General features: G+C 51.3%; 7 protein-coding genes across 7 annotated transcripts; 1 reads left to right on the top strand and 6 right to left on the bottom strand.

Annotated features, from left to right (window-relative positions):
• Nucleotides 1–1918: 1918 nt before the first annotated feature.
• On the bottom strand, nucleotides 1919–3229 carry BO66DRAFT_169624 (F-box protein). Its single transcript, XM_025642290.1, has one exon. The coding sequence runs from the start codon at nucleotides 3147–3149 to the stop codon at nucleotides 2385–2387; it is 765 nt and encodes a 254-aa protein (XP_025500499.1). The 5' UTR covers nucleotides 3150–3229; the 3' UTR covers nucleotides 1919–2384.
• A 965-nt stretch (nucleotides 3230–4194) lies between these two features.
• Nucleotides 4195–7350, bottom strand: BO66DRAFT_330929 (F-box protein; the record flags this gene model as incomplete). Its single annotated transcript, XM_025644071.1, has 2 exons — nucleotides 4195–5009; nucleotides 5082–7350. 2 exons carry the CDS (start codon nucleotides 7348–7350, stop codon nucleotides 4195–4197), a joined length of 3084 nt encoding a protein of 1027 aa, XP_025500498.1.
• A 2717-nt stretch (nucleotides 7351–10067) lies between these two features.
• On the bottom strand, nucleotides 10068–11113 carry BO66DRAFT_380840 (Mpv17/PMP22 family protein). The gene is made up of 3 exons (XM_025645925.1): nucleotides 10768–11113; nucleotides 10368–10676; nucleotides 10068–10288 (listed from the first exon to the last, which is right to left on the bottom strand). The coding sequence occupies exons 1-3, from the start codon at nucleotides 10864–10866 to the stop codon at nucleotides 10139–10141; spliced, it is 558 nt and encodes a 185-aa protein (XP_025500497.1). The 5' UTR covers nucleotides 10867–11113; the 3' UTR covers nucleotides 10068–10138.
• A 362-nt stretch (nucleotides 11114–11475) lies between these two features.
• Nucleotides 11476–13082, bottom strand: BO66DRAFT_330842 (putative iron-sulfur cluster-binding protein; the record flags this gene model as incomplete). Its single annotated transcript, XM_025644067.1, has 5 exons — nucleotides 11476–11525; nucleotides 11583–11748; nucleotides 11839–12221; nucleotides 12279–12747; nucleotides 12810–13082. The coding sequence occupies 5 exons, from the start codon at nucleotides 13080–13082 to the stop codon at nucleotides 11476–11478; spliced, it is 1341 nt and encodes a 446-aa protein (XP_025500496.1).
• A 275-nt stretch (nucleotides 13083–13357) lies between these two features.
• BO66DRAFT_422657 (aromatic ring-hydroxylating oxygenase subunit alpha) lies at nucleotides 13358–14718 on the bottom strand (the record flags this gene model as incomplete). Its single annotated transcript, XM_025650063.1, has 5 exons — nucleotides 13358–13654; nucleotides 13707–14122; nucleotides 14186–14367; nucleotides 14422–14574; nucleotides 14632–14718. 5 exons carry the CDS (start codon nucleotides 14716–14718, stop codon nucleotides 13527–13529), a joined length of 966 nt encoding a protein of 321 aa, XP_025500495.1. The 3' UTR covers nucleotides 13358–13526.
• Nucleotides 14719–15356: 638 nt separating this feature from the next.
• Nucleotides 15357–18806, top strand: BO66DRAFT_394404 (GTPase-activating protein GYP7). Its single transcript, XM_025647985.1, has 5 exons — nucleotides 15357–15906; nucleotides 15974–17345; nucleotides 17395–17657; nucleotides 17717–18035; nucleotides 18091–18806. Exons 1-5 carry the CDS (start codon nucleotides 15751–15753, stop codon nucleotides 18516–18518), a joined length of 2538 nt encoding a protein of 845 aa, XP_025500494.1. The 5' UTR covers nucleotides 15357–15750; the 3' UTR covers nucleotides 18519–18806.
• An 804-nt stretch (nucleotides 18807–19610) lies between these two features.
• On the bottom strand, nucleotides 19611–21492 carry BO66DRAFT_404462 (MFS transporter; the record flags this gene model as incomplete). The annotated part of the gene is made up of 2 exons (XM_025648931.1): nucleotides 19611–19991; nucleotides 20056–21492. The coding sequence occupies 2 exons, from the start codon at nucleotides 21490–21492 to the stop codon at nucleotides 19611–19613; spliced, it is 1818 nt and encodes a 605-aa protein (XP_025500493.1).
• Between the last annotated feature and the right edge of the window lie 5 nt (nucleotides 21493–21497).

The following is a 21497-nucleotide window of genomic DNA, read 5'->3' as shown; positions in this document are numbered from 1 at the left end:
TTGTTGCTTTGTCCATCCTCTCGATTGTATCCTATCTTCATACTGAACGGCAATGTCTGTCGACCTTTTCGAGTTACTCCCCTCGTTTCGCTCCCCTTCCAATAACAGACGAACCCCCTTGCATTGAGCTTCTTCTTCTTCTCCCTCCAGAAGCCGAGAGATACAAGCAGCTCACATCTCAGCAACTTGTCAATCGTTCACCGCATGACTGAACCACTTCCTTGCACGGACTAAACGAGCCCGATAGATCATATTCTGAGAGTTCCGTGACCCATTCATCTGTCATATTCGGTCTTGGGGGAAAGAAATCGAAGTGTTCTTTCCTCGTTCCGCGATCGACGCGTTTCGAGTGCGCGTTGGCCCGAAGGAAGAGTGATATATCACAAATCCGGCAACGCGGGTCCAATTTTGCCAATAATTGACCGGCTTATGGGATAGCTCCGGCAATAGTCGCGTCCTGGCTTGGGAAATCCTCTTTCTTTTGCTTTTATTTGGCCTGTTTTCCAGAAGCGTGGCATGAAGATGATTCCGGTGGCTCTCTATCATTCTCCTATCGAATCGGCCATGGTCGGACGCGTTCCCGAACCCTCAAGATCGCACAGCACATTCCTCCAAACCTTTCTCGGAGCTACCAAATTCTGGACTTTATGAGACAGAATCTGCGGGTACGGTTAGCTAGAGCCCGCGAAGAATGAGCGATGAATGATGCTAGAATTTATCCACGAATACTCCTTTCTTTTTTTTCTGTTGAAGGTTTAATAGTCCTAGAGTTTGTTTATTGTACTGTAACTACTTGGAACGGTACCTGAAGGGATCCGTCGGACGGGCGGGCAGCTTTAAAGTTTAGCCCTTATCGCGCAATGCCGTCCGGATCGTCCACCACCACCACCCAGCAAATGCAATGCATCGCTTAAACTGAAAAGCTGTCATCTATCTAAGATCAACCAGATTCCTGCATATACCACGCAATCACTCCACGCTGCTCTGTAGATCACTCGCAGACTGTGGGTAAGTGTGCGCAGTACGCACAGTTCCCGAGCTGGTGAGGTCAGGGGGCGTCCAAGGCCATGCGAACACAAGGATCGACTGGCCCTGCCACACAAGGATCTTCCGATCTATATCTGATACTGCTTTACCCGAGGTCGTTCCAGGGCAATAGATGACAATCGCCCGCCTGGGGATGGGTAAGTTGAACAGATGACCATCGGTATATAACCCTTCAGTCCCTTCGAAGCCAGATGATCTTTTCGGAAACAAGAACATAAATGAGCGATCAGCTACGGAGTACTTAGTCCGATATCCCTCGACCTCTGCAACCAGTAGCGGTACAGCCACCGGTGCTCGTATTACGTCAACTCGAAGGAGTAGCTCAGTCCAGATCGGGCTATCTCTAGGGTTACTACCTCCACGCCACTCGAAATAGAAACTCTACGCCTTGATCGCTAAGCACCTCCTTTGGCTTCCAGTCTCCCATCCAGGTGCGCACTCCAACCCAAGAAGAACGATTAGACCCAGTCCGCTCATCCTAATCCCTGTATACACCACGCCTTCATGGCCGCGGGCGAGTACTTGACTAAGAAGGGCTAGTTAGTTTTGACGTGGTGTCGACCAACCCGGCCACCAGGTAGACAAGATCGATGAACCAAGGAACTACGGTTCCTCCAAGGAGAAATGTTTGTATAGAATACGGGGATATGTACAGAGTATGCGGCCGGGAATTCGCTTACGGTCGTGGACCCATTCCTGGTGTTCATGCACCTGGAGCTATGGACCCAGGGTTTTCAGCCTTTGTGGGGTCCGCGGAGAGGCTTCTTGTATTGGAGGTGTCTAGCCTGGCAGCGAGGTTCGAGGTTTTAGGTGGGTTTAAGCAGTATATTAGTAGGTCAAGCTAATGCTAATAAGTAATTCATGACTAATTGTCCTACCATGATAGTCCTCTGCGGTCATTCAATGCGACTTGATTCATCTCTGCTTGGAGTATGGGTAGCGAAATTCAATGACAGTAGAAGCATTGAGGATACTCATCAAGGGTGAAGCCTTGACAAAATCACTATTCATGCCTGACTGATTCAACAGAGGCAGAACTTGTGGAAATACGTGTTGTTTCTGGTGGGTTATGGTTTCTGGGATGAACATTTCGAAACGATGTAGCAGGCTCATGAGTAGCAATTTGATCGCGAGTATGCGTTGTTCTTTGCACACAGCATCTATATCGGCAGACCTGCATCTTATCTTGTGCTACCACTTATGCTATCCTTGTTTCCCCTCCCTCAGCAAGCTTCATCCCACATCGCCGCCTAACCTAGGCAATTTCCAAATCAGAAGGCCAAAAGTCGATCGGAAGCATTCACACCTCTTCGGCTGCAGCTCTAAGATATCCCCTTTCACCAATCAGGGAGTGAAGACCAACCTCTGTATTCAAGCAAGTAGTCTTCGCTGTCGCCCTGCGGTAGGACTTGAAACCACATATTTAGCTTCACGGGTCTGGGAATGCCCTCCCGATCTGGGCATTCCTGCACAACGACTACTTCCATCTTCCCGCAATGCTGCAATTCATGGGCAGACGAGATCTCTATCTGGCAGTGATTAAGACATTTGTATGGCCGGTGTGGGCCGTAAAGGGGACAGCAAGCTCTCTCGTGATCTAAGGGGACACCAGGGCAGAAGACGCGAATTCTCGAACTCGGAGCGTTCTGGAGGAGCATGGTCCGCCAGTGGTCGCGCCAGGAGTAAGTATAGGGCCATCTGGGTCGGCCTTCCGAGGTTGGTGGTACGACAATCTCCAATTCGCGCTTTGTGATATCGTAAGACACGCCCGCCTGGATTATGCGGGACGCAAACAAGAGGGCCCTGCGGATCTTCGAAGAGGTTTGGATGAGATTATTCCATGTTGAGCACACGCGCGTGAGCATCAGGATGGTGTAAATTTCCAAATCTAAAAGGATCATCTCGAGGATTTCAGGGATGAAGAATATCCTGGATGCGTCTGGCCTTGGGGTTCTTCCCGGATCGAGCGTTTTGGCTGAGTGTAGTCCTGAGTCCGATGTCAATCTATCGTTTGCTGGTACCATCTCTGAACCCCAGAAAGATTGAGCCGGTCGAAGGGTTCTTGGTCCTATAGCGAGCTTGGACAACTTGGGGACCATCATACTGATTAACGGGAATCGACAGTCAGAAGTGGTCTGTTGCTGGTCTCTTCGATATTGAACATTGGACTTGGTGCTGCTGGATAATTCTATGGTTGTGGGAGGTGGCGGCCATCAACAATGAGTCAATTCTTGCTGCTGGTGTCAACATCACATGATCCTCGTCATCCTGACCTAGCATCGCTGTCGACCTCACAACACCGACTCTCTATAGCGGCATGCCGTCTGCTTACGCGCTGCATTGAAAGCATTAACTCTCTCCCTATCGTCAAACAACCACCGTCAGTATGATCCGTCAGGGCCATCTCAGCATTGAAACCTTGCATGGCGACCTGCTCAACTCACACTGTTGATCACAACTGTCACACATGGGAGTGATCCATCCGGTGTCATGTTCCTAACCATGGTTTTCGACCCTGACTGTTTCGTAGCGGAGGCAGACAGCTAAGTCGGCAGTTATCGCTACGGGCACGGTAGGTGAGGCAGCCGGTTCGACTCTGGCAGTTCGCTGGATGTCACAGGTATTTGCATCCATTTGTGTTGATTCTGTTCGGATCTAGTGAGTACGTTGAGTTAAGTAGTCGTCGTCTGGACTCGATGGAGAGTACTAGGTAGTTATGTGTGGTATACTACTTGGGTGGGGCAGCTGGCGCAATACTCTGTCAGTCAATGGACCGACCTGGCTACCTTAGACCTTCAAGGTTGCCTACTTGGGGTGTCGAAAGGGGAGTCAATGTTACGAGTAGGATTGAGCTTTACTCTAAACATCTATCTATTGTACTCTCTTAGACCCACAGGACTAGTGATATAATTCTCTATGTCAGACAAAGCTCATGAAAGTCGTCACACATCGCAGACCCGCAATGAATGAAACAGTATACAAATATTGTAGGGACGGTGGTATCAAGCCCCACATCAAGAAGAACACCGAGGTAGAGAAAAGAAACTCCAAAATGCACGGAAGGCTAGTGCTTAATATGAGCGAGCAACCATCCCGAAAAACAATAACTCCAAAATATCCAGGTCACTTAGCCCGGTAGAACATGCACTACAACGATTTGGCCCATTTCCACCCCGAAGTTCTGGACTCAGGACTATTGATGACCGACGACAGGAGACTCTCACTGGGCGGAGTCCGACGCCCTTGCCCTTCCTGTCGATTCCTGTGCTCCCGCTTGAGCAAGGAGACCGCTGCATTGGCATTGATCCCCTCGCCGCTGTCCGTGATCTTCAGGGCCCATTTGGCGTCTTCCTCCTTGAAACCTAGCTCTCGAACCAGCAGATCCAGGGCTTTGTCTGTTGGGTCTTGGACTTGCGGGTGTCGAAGGGCAGGCGCAGTGCTTCGCTGGTTTGAGGCTGGCACGGTGGGGCTGGCCCTTGGAGGAGAGACCAAGCTCTCCATTCGGGCTGGCCCGCCTGACTGACCTTCAAGGCGACTGATGATCATTTCATAATGGGAAATCGGTCGCTCTTCTACGAGCGGGGGTGGCTTGGGCAGGTTCATGGATTGCTGTTTCTGGAACTTGAGCTGCATCGAGTAGGCTGCTTGTCTGCGGCGCTGCATGTCCAGCGAAGGGTCACTTGTCACAGGGCTGTCGCTCAAAGGGGAGTTATCGAACGGACTGGATGCTCTGGATGATGACTCGGAGCGCGTCCCTCCCCGTGGCTTATACGCTTTCGATACAGCGTCCCGCAAGAACGATGACCGGGTGGCAACGGTATCCGAGGACAGCCAGTTCGTCAGCCCCATAGATTGGGCTTTCCGGAAATTAGCCAAAACAGTATTCTCATCCGTTGTGATCGAGCCGAGGGTCAAGACTGCTGATAAACCGAGCGTGAGGATATAATGGGTCCACTCCTCTGCTCATACACCACATTAGCTCAGGTGAACATACTCGAAATTAGGTTAGCAATCGGAGCAGGTTGTCCTCTTACCTAGAACTGCCTCCTCCTTTGCAGTGGCATTGTCTTTCACGTTGTGTCCATCAAACACCCCAACCTCTCGTGCCATTCTAGCTTTTCCATGCATGGGCTGAAGCAGTACGCCAAGGCAGGTCCAGATTTCAGTCATGCTGTGTAGCTGCTTCTGCGATAAACCGCCTGTGTTACCATGTCCAAACCCCGTAGGAGGCTCAAATAAGACGCTTCCCATGTCGAAATGATCAGTTATAGACTGTGCCACAGAGACACGCTGGTCGGTGACATTTACCCCGCCTTCAAGCCATGCCATTTGTCCGGCGATATCACCCTCTCTGTGCTTGCCGCAACCAAACAAACGGCAAAACGTCCAGACCCGCCAGAAGGCTTCATCAACCTCGGTCGCACAGGCATCGTCCAGGCCAGACAGCCCGCGAATCGTATCCGGGCGCAAAAATGACGAACATCGGGCTAGGATGATGGACTTCAGCTGGGCAACGGTACAAATATCTTGCGCATAGTGTTTGAGATAGAGCGCCGGAGTATACTCAGGAACAGGAGCATCGGGGTCAACGAGTACCTGCCACTCTGTACCCCAAGGGGGACTCATCTCGCGCAATTCCCACGCAGGTGGTGACATGGCGAAAACAGCGTTCTTGATTAATTCCAACTCATGATCTTTGAAAGAGCGGTAGAAGCTTTTGCAGATCAACGAGACATTGAAGAGGTCGTCGAGCGAGTCAACTTGTCGCAAAATCGTTAGGATAATAGCCTCAGGCAATGTGTTGCGCATTCCTTCTACAAGGGTTTGGCTGTTGTGCGTGGTGTCGCTTGAATGTTTGACTTGCGATACGGCAGGATTGGCGTCGAGCTCATATATGGTGGGAGCCTGCGAAGCATTTTGGCGTCGAAATGTATTTGTAGCCACGCCCCCATACTTGCTGTGAGACACAAAGTATTTCTCTGACGATCCCTCAACGAACACATCATTCAGCTTATTATATCTCGGAACGTGATTGGCATTCTCGTTCATTTTCTTTGCTATGGATTGAGGTAGTGCCGGCTTCGTGAAACCGGCATTGCCAATTTCCTTTGTCTGCAAGGACGACAGTGTTGGAAATTGCTCCTGCTTGCTGTCATTGGATGTTGGGGTGACATTCGAAACTGTGACAGGGGAGCCCGGAAGTTCGGCCACTTCACCTTTGTCCTCATCTCCAGTAAGATAGGATGAGTGTGATGTGGAGTCTAATGCTGACGCGGTGAAAGGGCTACCGGAAGGTCGAAATTCGGGTCGGCTAGACCAATGGTTGAGGCCCGGCAGACCAAAAGAGAACGACCTTTTGTTCTTGGAGTCTTTCTTTGTCTGGCTCAACCCCTCGCGGGATTGAGCTTTGACGGCCTGCTGCACATCATGAATACTCATAGGAGACATTGGTCTTAGCCTTGTAGCCATCGTTCCCATGCTTTCTCTACGCATCTGCAGATTCCCATCAGGGTAATGTAGATGCCTTTGGGAAGTGTATTTTTTTGTTTGCTGTGATTCTGTGAGACGAGTCATATTCTGTCCCACTGGTCCGGCAGGTTTAGACAGCGACGGACGATGATAGTTCTCCTGAATATCAGGCAGCGAGGGTGACTTCAGAGACCGATAGTTGCTATGCCCAGTCTCACGGCTTCTGGGCAAATGATGAGATCTGTGGCGGGCCAACAATGGTGGCAGTGGGAATGACGGTTCTTGGGGAAGTGGTTTGTCTCTCAGCTCCTTGGTTGACGAGTGCCTGGATATAGTTCGAGATGGGGAACTTTGTGACTTCCCATCGCCTTCGAAGGATCCCAACAGATCTAGTGAGGAAGCATGTACTGAATACGGAGAATTTCGCCCGGAAGACAAGCTCAGAGAGCTTTGACTCGTGATCGAAGATCTTAGAGTATATCCTGAAGGTCGCTTGTCTGTGGTCTCTGCTGATGATACCGAGGGCGGTCGACCTTTGCTTCCCGGCGAGTCGGATGATTTCAAGCTCGTCGGAGAGTCCAAGGGACCAGTCGGATCAGTCTTCGTTCTCGATGGGATTTGAGCGGTATTGCTTGTAGGAGACGCCAGGGAAAAGTGGGAAGCAAGTTCCGGGAAAAAGCGAGCCCAGCGCGTTCCTGACCACGATGGCGGCTTGTCGGACATGGGCGAAATCGATTCCTCGTCATCGTCTTCATCGTCCTCCGCGATATCTGACCAGGATGCGTCCTCAGGCTTTGGTTTGTCTAGACCGTGGAGATCATGAATATTGAACATTTTGACCCCCGCTGGCTGAGAGGCGTGGCTGAGCGTCTCTAGTGTGTTCATCTTAGAAAACCGCCACGGCCTTCGTGTCTTAGGTGTCACAACCACCCGAGCCCCGCTCGAGGTGATACCAGACTCGGGATCTGGATAAGGGAGTAGATATTTTGGGTATCACGTCGAGCAAATCGAGTGCGTCAATCCACGCTGCACAACCTTAGACGTGCTTTATGCCAGCCGCTCCGCAGGCATGATCAATGCGACCGGCGGAGGGGTTCCCTGTCCGTCGCACTGCACTCGTTCCGAATCAAGTCCTATGGACCGAATTCGAACACTGAAAAGATATTTTTTTCGAATTGTTGTGTTGGAACAGAACCTAGTAGCGAGACTTTTGATCGAGGGAAAAGAATCAGGGATGGCAGGCAGCTTTCGAATTGAGCGCAGTCGGCTTAGGGACGCTGTTCTTGCATGCAAGAGTCAGCTTACTATCGCCGACGGATAGTTCGGGGTAAACAATAGATTGCAGTGGGACCGTATAAATAATCATCCAGATTCCATCGCCGAGCGTGCGACAAATAACAGCGAATGAACTGACCTTGCGAGGGTTTGGTGTCGCTGACAGATACTCGAGCAGATAGACAGTGTAGATGGTTGGACAAGGTTCTCGCGTGAGGGGACTCGACTGATTGCGCGGGGGCGACGGTGGGATAAAAGAAGATCAAGAAAGCAACGCAAGTCTAGTCACCACGTGTAGGAGAGACTACCCCTTCCCACCCCCCTTTACCCAGGAATGTAAGGTAAGGAAGGCAGGATTCTAGCAGAGGTTAGGTGAAGTGCTAACGACATGACGCCAGCGGAAATAATTAATGAGCAGGCAGGCTGATAGGCGGGAGGATACACAACACGAGGGAGGAAAGGCATGGATGGGGGAGGGACGGGATTGTCGAACCGCGGGGGCCAAAAAAACAATACAATACCGTACATACATAAGCAGGAACAGTGGTGGGGTGCCCGTGGTAAGTTAGAGCATAGAATGTTCATCTGGCTTCTACTCTTGCAAATTAGATCTTTCGAGATTATGTAGATAATGGTAGTAAGTAACGTTACTACTTACTTAATTTAGATAGAAAAGAGACTACTAACTATACATAACACGAGTGATAGAAAAAATGCAGATGTTGGCTGCGCCAGCTGCTCAGCCATCGGATCTTCAACCATCCCTGGCAAGCGTAATTTTACCGTACCGTACGGCGGGTATCAAGGATGCAGACTGCACGGTGTCTTTCTCCGCATGTACATGCACAGTATGTCGCAGCCACTTTTCTCCTAGCTGGATCAAGAGGCAGTGCCACACACAGTGACTCGTTTCAGTTCCCAGGTGCTCCGTAGTCTATCCTGTACACGTAACATGGCTTTTCCTTTTCATCGATCCGATACCAAGAACATAAAACCCCCCCCAAACATGTCCCTGCGATTTGTTGCGTCCATTTAACCTGAAGAGAAGTAAAGTGTAGGGATTCAGAGCGTTTCGCTTGAAGTTCTCGGACACCGGCATGTAAGACCTGCATGAAGTCACGGGAAAATTCCAGCCCCCTGTTGAGAAATCAACCGGCTCTGACCTCAAGAGCAATATCTTAAAAAGGATAGAGTATGGCTCTAAGCCTTAACACCTTCTCTCATGCAGGGTCGGATCAGACTGTAAGCACCTACGATGAGTTCATGCATGGCTCTCCAGGGACGGTGATCAAACCGCCACGCCGTTGTTGAACAGTTGGAAATGAGCCAACGCTGTTTCAGAGCAAAGGCTTGCTTGCTTGCTTGCTTGCTTTACTTGTATTCAGTAAGGATCGACAACCTCGAAGCCGCGATTATCAGTGCCTGGCAAACATCTCTGCGGGGCTTGCGGGTCACTGTACGGCGTAGCCTGTCTAGAAGGTTCAAAGGATCACTTGACATGGCATGGCATACAGATACTCATCCTCTACTTGTCTACTGGCATGGAACCTGACAAGTTGTTCTCCTATAAATAGAGGGTTGCTCCACTCCGCCATACCGAATTTGGTTATACTCCAGGGACTCCCGCTCGGAACCAGACATGGACCTCTGCCTGCATGCTGGGAAAAGATGCTTGCTTGGGACTTGACAGCAGCAGGGCTGAATCATGCTTGCTGCCTTGGAGAGGTTACGCGGTGACAATGTACCTGGGAATGTAGGAAGATGTTTTCCCGCCCCCAGATCAAGTATGAAACTCAAAGACATTAGTTTGAGTTAGCTTCTGCTACGGCACCTTTAGATGGCCCTAAGATGAGAGCCGGATATAAGGTGCACTTCAGTGTTGGTGTAATCCTCGGTCAATTCTTCGGCCGAGTCGCCAGAATCAAGGTGAATGCATTGTTGTGCTGTTTCAGAGTAGGGTACCGTAGCTAACAGTCCATGGTGCTGCTTATCATCTACTCGAGTATAACCGAAGCCTCCAACCGGAACGCTTGGTGTGACGCCAAGGGATTTCACCACAAACACAACCAAACAGAAAGGCGTCATTTCTCTAGAGTCTCACCACACAATGTTCTTGAGTCTCCAAAACGACCAGCATAATCTGGCAGCACCCAATCAAGCCTCTTCTGTCTCAGACAGACAAGGTCATCACAGCATTGATCAACAACGTCTTTTCCGCCTGGTCTTCGAGAAAAAGACCAATGCTATTACATGGCATGCTTTCCTGGACATTGTTCGCTATGAGTTGTATGTGATTCCTGTCGGAAGTTGTATGCTCCAAGCAATGCACTAATGATGGCAATATAAGCTAACCAGACATAAGACTAAGATAAACCGCCCAGATAACACCAAACAGACTCCCAACAAGTAGTCGCTTATCAACTGGTACCACCGTGAAGTTCAAGACTGACACAAAGGGCCAGAGTTTGAAACCTGCGACCAGGATAGGCCAGAAATCCTAGTCAGAGAGGAATTAGCAAGTCCATCGCCCGTCGGAGGTTCATTTGCTGTTTTTAATGGACCAAGAAAAACCATACATTTTGAATCTGCAGTGTGATCGTCTCCCAGTCCTGACCACGCAGGAGTCCCATCGTCGTGATGAAGGCGACAGTGTTCCAGGCACCGCCCACCACCTGGTCGATGACGATCTTCAAAACGGTGTTGGTTACGTTCAGTTTGGTCTGCGCCCCTGCAGCACCCTCCGTTGTGGCCTTTGATGCCTGAACCACCTTCTGGCCGGGGAACCTGGCCTCGAGTCCTTCGAGCCAGAGGAAGGTTAGGGGCGAGAGAATGAATGCGGACGTTGTGAACTGGAGAAGTGCTTGACTGTCAAGCTCAAAGGGTCTCTGTAGGGTCGTGTTAGCTACGTTGCAGCTGCAGACTCGGGAATCCCAGGTCCTTGCGCCGTAAACAGCTAAGCATTGCGACCGTACGTACTTCATCTTTGTAGGCGCCGATGGCCTGCGCTAAGACGTTGGAACCGGCATTGATCACTGCGGCTTGTAAGGTTGCCTTGGCTATTGGGGGAAGTGCCATGACGATATCGGAGGAAGGCTGAAATGATGTGTAGTTCTAGGCCACGTGGAGTCGCTCAAGCTGGGCCTCTTTTGCGCTTGAACCGATTGGGATAGCTGAAGCTTGGTTTCAGGAGTGCGTATCCACGGAGCCACATATATGATCAAACTTCAAGGGATCAACAAGAGATGCTTTGGAGATGCTTTGGTAGGAAATAGAGACGTGACAACGAAAAAAAGAATCAAATGGACAAGGGGTGGGGTTTTAGTAGTAGGTTAGCGATGACGAGCAGGTTTAGGGATGGCGCTGTGGGGGTGGGAGAAAAAGGAAGGTTTACACGCCGCCGGCGCCAGCGGATCCTTGACCGACTGACTGGCTTTGTTTTCTTGTTGGTGGTTGCGATTCGGGCCCACCACACCTTACCGTAAACCACTAGAGTCAGGGTCTGCTCAGAAGTGCGGTACCCGCGCTATACTACATACTGTACAATCCAGGAAGTACTACTCTTCTTAGCGAGACATGGAGGATGTCTTGGCCATTGAAACCACCATGCGGACCACATTTCATGGTGCTGCTATGCCTTTGATCATCATGAGACTACTAACAACAATGGACTTCTCCAATACAAAATCACCAGGACATATCCGGGCCTTGATCTACACAATCCAGCTCCTTGCAAACTTTGACTGTGTCAGCGATTATCTGCTCAAGCAAGGGCTATGAGGACTTTGGCTTACGTTTTTCCGCCTGCTCAAACCTTGCATTCTCCCTGGGCTTCCTCATGGCGGGGAATACTTCGGCTCCTTGTTGCCTTTCCAACTTCAAATGGGCCTTCAGTGCATCAAGGACAGCTTCTTGCATGCCTATCAGAATGTCGTCAGATATGATTATCGCACATCCTGTCTCAACTAGCTTATCGGTCGACTTACCTGCATCCTTTGCAGCTGATTGAGGAGTCACGCATGCAGAGCTAATGGGGACCGAAGTGTCGACTTTTACCGTGATAGGAGTAGTCGAGTTATACCTAGTATCCTCGAGATACGAGCGATATGCCGTTTCCAGCTCAGCGATCGTTTTCCGCAGCTGATTAGTCGTCTCTTGCGCTATAGTCTCAGCTTCAGAGAATCTCGTGCTGCTGCTGCTGCTATACAAATCAAGTCGGAAAGAGGTCTTTTGCGCAGACACCGGGATGCAGGTCAGCGTGTACCAATACCCCGTTCTCTCAATTGTCTTGACTGCCGTGATCGGGAAGACTTTCAAGCTTGCGGAGCCCTCTTGTAAAACCCCAAGCCTGTTCAACAACCAAGAACCAAACCTTCGCTGGGATCCCACGCTCCTTGTACCCTCGTTGTCGATCAAAGACTCGGCAATTTTCACTAAACAGCACTCTCAGCAAGACAACTGCAACCCTCCAAGAAGATATAACCTACCACTCAGCTTCCAATTGACCTGACCCTCAACCGTCTGCCCACCCTCCCACCTCGACTGCAGCGCAACCTCACGAGACCCCACAAAAGCATCAAGCAACTCTACCTCCGGCGGCGGAACCGTCAGGCTGGCATCCAAGTTTACAAACACGAATCCCGCCCGGCTTGTAAAAGTATGCACAGCGAACAGGGCATTCTGTGCGCGATCGAACCCCGCCACCCCGTCAAAGTGCGGCGCCTTGATGAGCTGCCCGAGACTGTTGTAGGTCCAGCCGTGATACCGACAGCCGAGAACGGTGGACGAGCCGCTGTCCTTCCGAGTGACTGGGTATGCGCGATGGCGGCACACGTTGTGGAAGGCCCGGAGCGCGCCGTCCTTGCCTAGAATCAGGAAGATGGGATATCCGGCGACAGTGAAGGTGCGGTAGTCGCCTGGTTTGGAGAATTGACTGCGGTGCGAGAGGCAGAGCCAGTGCTGAGTTTGAGGTGTTAAATATTGGGAGAAGGCTTGAAGGTTATGAGGGAGGGGGGATTTACTTTACTGAAAATTGCGCGACGTTCGAGTTCATATGTGCTCGAGCCTGTCCACCAATCGGCAGGGTAATCGGGCTCTTTGCTAACTGCGATGGTTTCTTCGTGCTCTAGAGATGGCTCGGGTGAAGGGAGCTTGGTTGACCTAGGAGGATATTTGAAGTATGTTTGGAGAAAGGAACGAGTCCAGGTCTGATATAGCAACGCTAATCCGACTAGCAGTCCAACTACTAGAGGTGCTGTTGAAGCTGGTGGAGCTACTGAGTATAATGCTTCCATTTTAACAGACAGATATAGTTGAAAAGAATTCCTAGAGAGATGTCACTCCCAGCCTGGGTGCAAAAGAGTGTTTATATAGATGCTCGATTGTCACCGAGGTCAGAGCGCTGGAATCCGTCTCCACCGGCCTGCATGAACCACCAGAGTCGGCCAGTAGGAGACTGTCATGCTGTGATACGATTAGACTTCTTCTTGAATCATACCCCTCATTGACCTGCCGAATTTGGTGAGACTATCCAGGGTCCACGGTGCCAAATTGTCACCCGATATTGACGGTCAAGATTGAGCTGCATTCGATCATTGGACTTGAGATTGGCAAGTTCTTATCTTTCTTACAAGCAGCATGGACAATAATGGGACAATTCTTCTTGCTTCTGGCCTCGAACGTTGATGGCAAACCACCCATTTAGCTATCACGGATGTCCGCACCGTTCCATCCCGGTATCATGCAACAACAGCCATAGTCACCTCAGCTCCTTCCTTATATGCCATTGCCTTCTTACTCCCCACTTGTTCCACTTGATCAACAGCATACTGCTCGCACACGAGCTCAAACACACGACCCTGATAGACTGAGAAAGATGAGCATCTCAACAATTCACAGACCTAAGGAAGCATACTCACACGATACCCCATTCTCCTTCTCCGGGTTCAAGATCCCTTCGCTATAAATGCCCCTGACAAGGTTGTCCTGGGCCTTCTCACACAGCTCGTAATCCTCCATAGCCACCTGCCGAACGAACTTATAGTACTGCTCGAACTTCTCGCCCGATTCCATGTGGTAGTAGTCGAATTCCATCCTCGTCACATTAGGATCCTCCGTCGGACAGACGCGGAACGACGACATGCCCCCGCCATACACATTCAGGGTGCAGTTCGGGAAAAAGTAGAGAAACAGACCATCATCCGGCTTGTCGGGGTCGGCGATGTGCTGTGAGAAGTTCCGATGGTTGTGCACCGCGTACGAGGTCGGGGGGTAGTAGACGGAGAAGGACGGGTGCGTGTACTGGCAATGCAGGCACTCTTGGTAGCCATCCACCCTGGTTTGACATCAATCAGCCTAGCTTTGCGACGCCATCTGGTGGTCTTGGACCACTTCATACATAGTCTTCCAGTTGAATCGACCTTCATACTTGATGCTGTGGCGGTACGGAAGCTTGGTGAAGTTCACTTTCTGGAGCAACGGTTCCAGCTCGGGGAAATACTCGTGAAAATCCGGGGCCTCGTCCCCCAGGGCTGCGAAGACCAGACCTGTGGGAGTAACATGATGTCTTAGTGGTCGTTCCTGTAGCCTTCTCAGCGCTATGTCTTTCGATCACTGTGCGGTCTCCAAGCCTACCGTCTTCAAGCATCGCACCTGGATCTCTTCTGCACCAGGATAAGGGCCATCTCCGGAGCATCGAAAAGCAACCAGTGGGCGCTGAGCGATCTCGTATTCGACTTGTGCGCCCACCTCACGGAATCGAGTGACGGGACCTAAAAGATACCATGACTAGAGGCGTGATTCGGTCAGGGGGGTGTGAACACACTGAAGCACAAGGTCTCTTGCCTTCAGAAACACCGCTCTCCGTTCAAGTTGATAGAGCCCTTGACTACGATACCAGGATGCAGGCAAAGTACGATGAAGGTCGGGCATTTTCGAGATGATTTTGAGGTCAGTGTCAGGAATGGCGCCAGCTATCTATCCAGGCTTCCGCTGGTCGGTCTGCTTTCCTTTCTTATAGATACGGATGCAATGCGCCTTGAAGTGGTGACCTGCAGCCACAGAAGTTTCCATTGGACAGGCGTATCGTTTCCTGAAGAGGTTATGAGATCCCGTGTTGGCGGTTCTCTACATGTACTGACTGTACTTTTGCACTGCAGCGTTCCATGGAGGCTCGAGTACTACTGGACATATGGCCGATAGATTGGCCAATCATAGATTGCTGATGCCCTCCGTGCAATACAAGCTCGATCGGTGCTGCAAGACCAAGGTAGTGAGTAATTCAGAGTATGTGTCGAGATGCTTCGGGCGTTCTGTGAGCGCGGGGCAAGTAGTAGATATAGGACTCGCAATTCTGGTTCTTGGCAGAAGACTTCAATGATTGATGGGCACTCCGTATACCTAGACTTTAGATTCTCTCTGGTAAATGACTGATGCCTTGGATGAGCGCAATGTCGATGGGTTTAGTTGCTGCCTGGCTGCGGACCATCATTCCTGCCGGTGGCGATGAAATTTGTCAGAAGGTAAGATAAGTTACATCCTCTGCTATGTCTTTCTGATTCTAAGCATTGAATACTCTGTGACAAACACCTCTTGCGCAGTCTGAATTGCATTCAAGTTGTATCTTATATATCTCTATAGATATTCAAGAAGGCCGGTAAGGAACGGCTGCGAATCACATGGGAAATTCGTGGTGGGTCGTCCGATGATTACGTCGTGACCTTCCGCCGTGACTCTCCCTCCCTCCCTCTCTCTCTCTCTCTCTCTCTCTCTCTTTCACCACATTCATCCACTCGTCTTTTCTCCGCAATTCTCCTCCGACCGTCCGCTGACTTGTGCCATCCTACTTAGTTTGTCTCCTTTTTGTCAACATTCTTACCATAGCATACTTCGAAACTATCGCTCGCACATTGCAACTGTCAACTCAAATCCGATGAGATAGCCGTGTGCGACCGAGCTATCACTATGGCAGGCAACCGAGTCAAATACACGCCCCCGCCTTCGCCGCCTTCGCCCACGGCCTCCTACTACGATGTCAGCGATGACGAAGAGGACGACTATAACACGATCTCTCACTCGACCTCCCGCCGAGGAGTCAAGCTTCTATTCTCCAAGAGCAAAGTCCGTCCTCCCATGCTTGAGTGTCGCTGTCAACATAGCTAACCCCGCCTTTCTCCGCGCATCATAGGTCTATGTCCACCCCACTCCCTCCTCTAAAGACAATATCCCTGGGTTTATTGCCCTGATCCAACAAAAGCCCCTGCCGTATGCCTCCGGAACCTCTACCGCTACCAACCACACCAAAGACATCTCATCTTACCTCCTCGCCTGGGTACCGGAATCCTCCCTTGGTGACGCCTACAGCACCTACGTCAAAGTTGACTTATCGGACGGCGCCTCCCCTCCGCGACAGAAATACCTTGTGCCCGCTCTCCCCACCACGACCACCTACAAAGACCCTATAGGCCTCTACGCCTTCGCCGTGCCCCTGTCAGAGATCTATTCACTCCTTGTGCGACCGCCAAGTCTGGGATGGTGGTTTGGCAGTCTCGTGATCAACACCCGCGCCGGGGACAGCTTCCCCGCACTATTCTTCCACGACAGCGAGTGCGAGTCGACGATACTGCAGAAGAAGAAGAGAACCCGGGAGAGCTTCGATCCCTTCGGAGAGGATGGGAGTGTGTTCTGGGGTGGGGACGAGGTGCTGCGATGGCTCCGGAGATACGTCGAGGTGCAACGGTCCGCTCTGGACAGTAGCGTCTATCTCATAAATCCGTCCGAGGAGGATAGGATCTCCTTCGGACAACAACCAACTTCGGACGCCGCGAGGAACTCACAGGACCAGACTGTTGCTCCAGCGCAACCTGGGGGGAGCAGACAACCAGATGCTGGCATGGACCCGTTTGTCAAGACGCTTAAGGAAGCACGGTGGAAAGTTCTTGAATCGCTCAGCAAGATTACGACCTTCACCAGGCGAACCGCGAATGAATTGGCGGACAACCCCAGGATACCTCCCCAGGTTCGTCGCTTGATGAGGACGCCTGAGATCCAGACTCTGCAGGATGAATTCGACAGCGCTAGGCTCTACCTTGCTCGTTGGGCCATGAGCATCTCGGAACAGAGTGAGCGCGAAAGGAACCAGCGCATCTGGACTGCGCGGGATGTGCTTGGCATGGAGAATAGCTCAGTGGGCGACTTTGAGATCCTAGAACTGGAGACGGGAACCTTGTCCATCCAAGAGCGCCGGAAAACAGTGACTCTGAAAGAGTGGGAGGGTTTCTTCGACCCGCATACGGGTCGGTTGCAAGTGACTGTTGAAGAAGTGAAGGAGCGAATATTCCACGGTGGTCTGGACCCCAACGACGGCGTCCGGAAAGAGGCATGGCTTTTCCTTCTCGGCGTGTATCCGTGGGATAGTTGTCGCGACGAGCGCCAGGCTCTGATCAGTTCGAAGAGAGATGAGTACATTCGTTTGAAAGGTGCTTGGTGGGAAAAGATGATCGAAGGCGGTTCCACGGCAGAAGAGTATGACTGGTGGAAAGAGCAGAGGAACAGAATAGGTAGGTACTTTGAGGACTGCATGACTGTTCAGTACTGACCCACCCGCAGAGAAAGATGTCCATCGCACAGATCGCACGATACCCCTATTTGCTGGCGAAGACATCCCCCATCCAGATCCTGACTCGCCTTTTGCCGAGACCGGAACGAACGTGCATCTAGAACAAATGAAAGACATGCTTCTGACATATAACGAATACAACCCTGATCTTGGATATGTCCAAGGCATGAGCGATCTTTTAGCGCCAATATATGCGGTCATGCAGGATGATGCCGTTGCATTTTGGGCCTTTGTCGGGTTCATGGACAGGATGGTAACGATTTCTTCGCAGCACACAAAAGCTGTTCATGCTATGCTAACACGGTGAACCAGGAACAAAACTTCCTCCGGGATCAATCCGGCATGCGCGCACAGCTGACTACATTGGACCACCTCGTTCAGCTCATGGATCCGCAGCTGTACCTCCACCTCCAATCTGCCGATAGTACCAACTTTTTCTTCTTTTTTCGCATGCTCCTGGTCTGGTACAAGCGTGAATTCGAATGGGTGGACGTCTTGCGTCTGTGGGAGACGTTATGGACGGATTACCTGTCGAGCAGCTTCCACCTCTTCATTGCCCTGGCAATCCTCGAGAAGCACAGGGATGTGATCATGGACCATCTGAAGCAGTTCGATGAGGTCCTGAAGTACAGTACGTCATCCTCTTCTCGCACGTCTCCCAACCCTCATGCTAATGTATTGTCTAGTCAACGAACTGTCCAACACCATGGAACTCGTCCCAATCCTGACTCGCGCCGAATCTCTCTTTCACCGCTTCGAACGAGCCGTCCAAGCCATCGACAAGAAAAACAACTTCCCCTCTCCATCTCCAGCAGCCTACCAACGCAAACCCACTACGGACTCCCCTGCTGCCGGTGAAAATACCAACGACAACAACAACAAGGGCAAATCCCCCGAACGCCCTCCGCAATCCACCGGCTTCGCCACCGGCAGCAGCGCCGCCGCCGGACCCAGCAACCGACCAGGCGACAAGGACGCAAAGATCATCTCCCCGGAACTAAGACAACTCTTCGCCAAGGACATCCCATGGGCTCGCAAGGCCCGACAAGGGTCGAAACCTGGACCACAACAACAACAACAGGAGACAGCGGGGACATCCGAGCGACGTCTGTAGAACTTCCTCCAAGAGTAACTAGTAGCTAGTTCTCTCCTTGTTTTCTTGATATGATTATTTATGATGTGAAATGATACCTGTGACTGGTTTGGGTTTGCCTTTTTCAAATATTATATCCTCCCTCTCTCGCTATCTACTTTCTGTCCTGTACGACTTTTATGGCTTGACCATCACGTTTCTCTCTCCAGTCGTGTTCTAGTTAGGTACCTGGAACGAATCTTGACGTAGCCTTCCATTTCGTGGTTATGACTAGGTATCTCCCGATGAAAACAGAGCGACGGATGACGGTATAGTGTTTTTCACTAGTCTCTCCTCACTCTCTAACTCTCTCTCTGTATGCATGTGTAATCTAGTGGATAACCCTCTATCTTCGCGATTGCATAACATCACCACTAACCAGATCGAAGTAACGGAAGCGCCGAAGGCATAGTTAGTACGGAGTACAGTACTCAACCCTAGCAAAAGCATAGCACATCGATCGACCTTGACCTAGAACCCAACCTACCCTTTCACCACCCAATACCAAAAGTCCCCAGACAGGAAAAGCAAGCAAAGCAGAAATGCATACACTCGAGGATAAACAAAGGACAATAAACAATAACCTAAGTATTTACATACGTACACCCCTGCCCCGTCACGTCCTCTGTCCCCTCTAAAGCAGGCTAAGATTGACCAACAAAAAAAAAAACAACTCCAGCTATGCACAAAAGCCCACACTCAGGGACAACCGCTCTTTTGGGAAACCTAAACAAAACACGCAGAAAAGCAGAATAATCAGCGGCTTCGGATTTGGTGCAGGCGCTGGCTTGCCTCTATCGGATCAATGGCAACAAAATCAATAAATCAGAAAGCCGAATGGTACAAGATCAAGTAAACCAGAAGAATGAAAAGGAATGTTGTCGTGTCTCGGTCGTTAATCCCGCTTGGAGGAATATGTATGTAGATGTTCTTGTTCTTCTTTTCTTTTGGCTGTCTGTTGTCTTTCTGCTTTCTTGTTCCATGCAAGGGATGAGAGGTTTTCCCATCTTGCGGTTTACGTACGATAGTCAAGACAATGAATAAAGGGAATCTATCTAGATATCTTCGACAACTCTAACGAGCTGGACGAGCTTCTTCGTCTTCGTTGCCGGGTTTGTAGGATCTTCGTTCGTGGTTGGTGGTGTTGGTGTTGTTGGTGTTGTCGTCGCCGGCGTCGTCTTCGTCCTCATCGTCGTCGTCATCGTCGTCGTCGCTTTCCCAGTCTTCCGCTTCGAGGGAACGGGCGCGGATACCGAAGCTAAGGATGAATCCGACAAAAGAGACGGCGGAGAAAACACCAAAGGGCATGGCTTCGCCTTTGGTAGGAAGACGGGAGGCCAGACTGAACAGACTGCCGGAGATGAGGGGTCCGACGGCGCGGCCGGCGGCGGAGAGAGTTTGCGCGAGGCCATTCAGAGAGCCGAGGACCGTGTGGTCCGGGGCGGAGTTTGTGATCTATTCGGTTTTGCAATTCGTTAGAAATGTTTTCAAAGCGTTGAGCTCGGGAAGAGATGCATACCAGTAAGAGTGCACTGGTCAACCCGCCTACCGAGGCGACAGTCTTGATCAGCAAGACAAAACATAGTTCAATGGCCATCAGAGCGGTCTTGCCGGTGACACCGCTCCTATCCGTGTCGTTGCCCTTGTACCCGATGAAGGGCATAAGGAGGAATGACACCACGAATCCCAGCAGTCCGGCACGGTAAGACCATCGGTTGCCCATCTTGTCGCGCAACTTTCCAAAGATGCAGATCTGGAAGATGATGGTAACGAGCCCCGTGAACCCCTGGGCAAGACCGATCTCTGAGGGGGTGAGAGCTCGGCCCAATGGGGGCCTGGCTTGTGAAAAGATGGGGAAGAGCGAGTTAAAGGAGACGTTGCACAGGGCAAACACAAGGTACGTCAAAAGGAGCAAGATCGTGTCCCGGTTCCAGATTTGACTTTGCATCAACGATTCCGGGTGCGGGCGGGGAGATTCGGAGACCTCCGAGGCCGAGTCCAATTCGCTGTCGTGATCCTGGCTGTCGGTGGACTGTGTTCGGAGGTGGCGGTATGAAGCATGATGCGGTGGTTTCATCCATCCCGCGCGTTTGGCGGAGCTGGTCCATTGCCAGAGCCAGGCAAACAGGGCCCGAACGCGCCGGCCAAAATGGGGCAGGGCATCCGCATCGTCAAGACTCTCGTCGAGGAGGAAAATCGAAGCGACAAAGTCGACAATGAGGATTGCCGCCGCAATGAGGTTGGGGGCAGCGTATGGGTATGGGTTGGGCTGACTCTTGTCGAATGGGTTCTTGGGGAAGATCAGCAATCCGCCAAGGATGGGGCCGGTGACGCCTCCAATGCCATACAAGACGGGGAGATAGGCGAACGCTTTGGATTGGTTGCTGCGGTCGGTGATCTCACCGAGACAGGTCGATACGAGACCCTGATTACCATTGACCGCACCCATTAACGCCTGTACCGCAATAGCCTGATATAGTGTCTTGCAGAATCCAAACGCACAGAAGCATAGTGCCGTAAGAATGGTGCCCAGGAGGATGATCGGTTTCCGGCCCACACGATCCGACAACCAGCCCCAAAAATAGTTGGTCACAAGCTGCGCGATTGCAAAGGCCGTAGCCAGCGCTCCAACATACATGCCCACGGTATTCGGTCGAGCTTCAGCTTCAGGAAATGACGACACCATCTCGGGTAGGTAGGGACTAATCGAGTTGAAGGCCGTTTGTTCGCACAGGGAGATGAAGGCTAGGATGGCCATCTGCCGCTTCGGGAGTGGTGACCCAGACCCGCGCTCGGAGCCATTGTCATTCTGCTGATGATGCGAGTCTCCGCCAGACGATCCAGACTGTCCAGAATTCGGTCTTCCGCGAGACTTTGGCGGTGGGGTGTCGAAGGTTTGGTAGTGGAGGGTGGAAGAGTGTCGCCGGTTGAACGGACCCTGCTCGTCTGTCCTCATTTTCG

This window comes from Aspergillus aculeatinus (assembly GCF_003184765.1).
Source record: "Aspergillus aculeatinus CBS 121060 unplaced genomic scaffold BO66scaffold_48, whole genome shotgun sequence".
NCBI lineage: Eukaryota > Fungi > Ascomycota > Eurotiomycetes > Eurotiales > Aspergillaceae > Aspergillus > Aspergillus aculeatinus.
The sequence above is the reverse complement of the archived record's forward strand: the minus strand, read 5'-3'. Positions and strand labels throughout refer to the sequence as shown.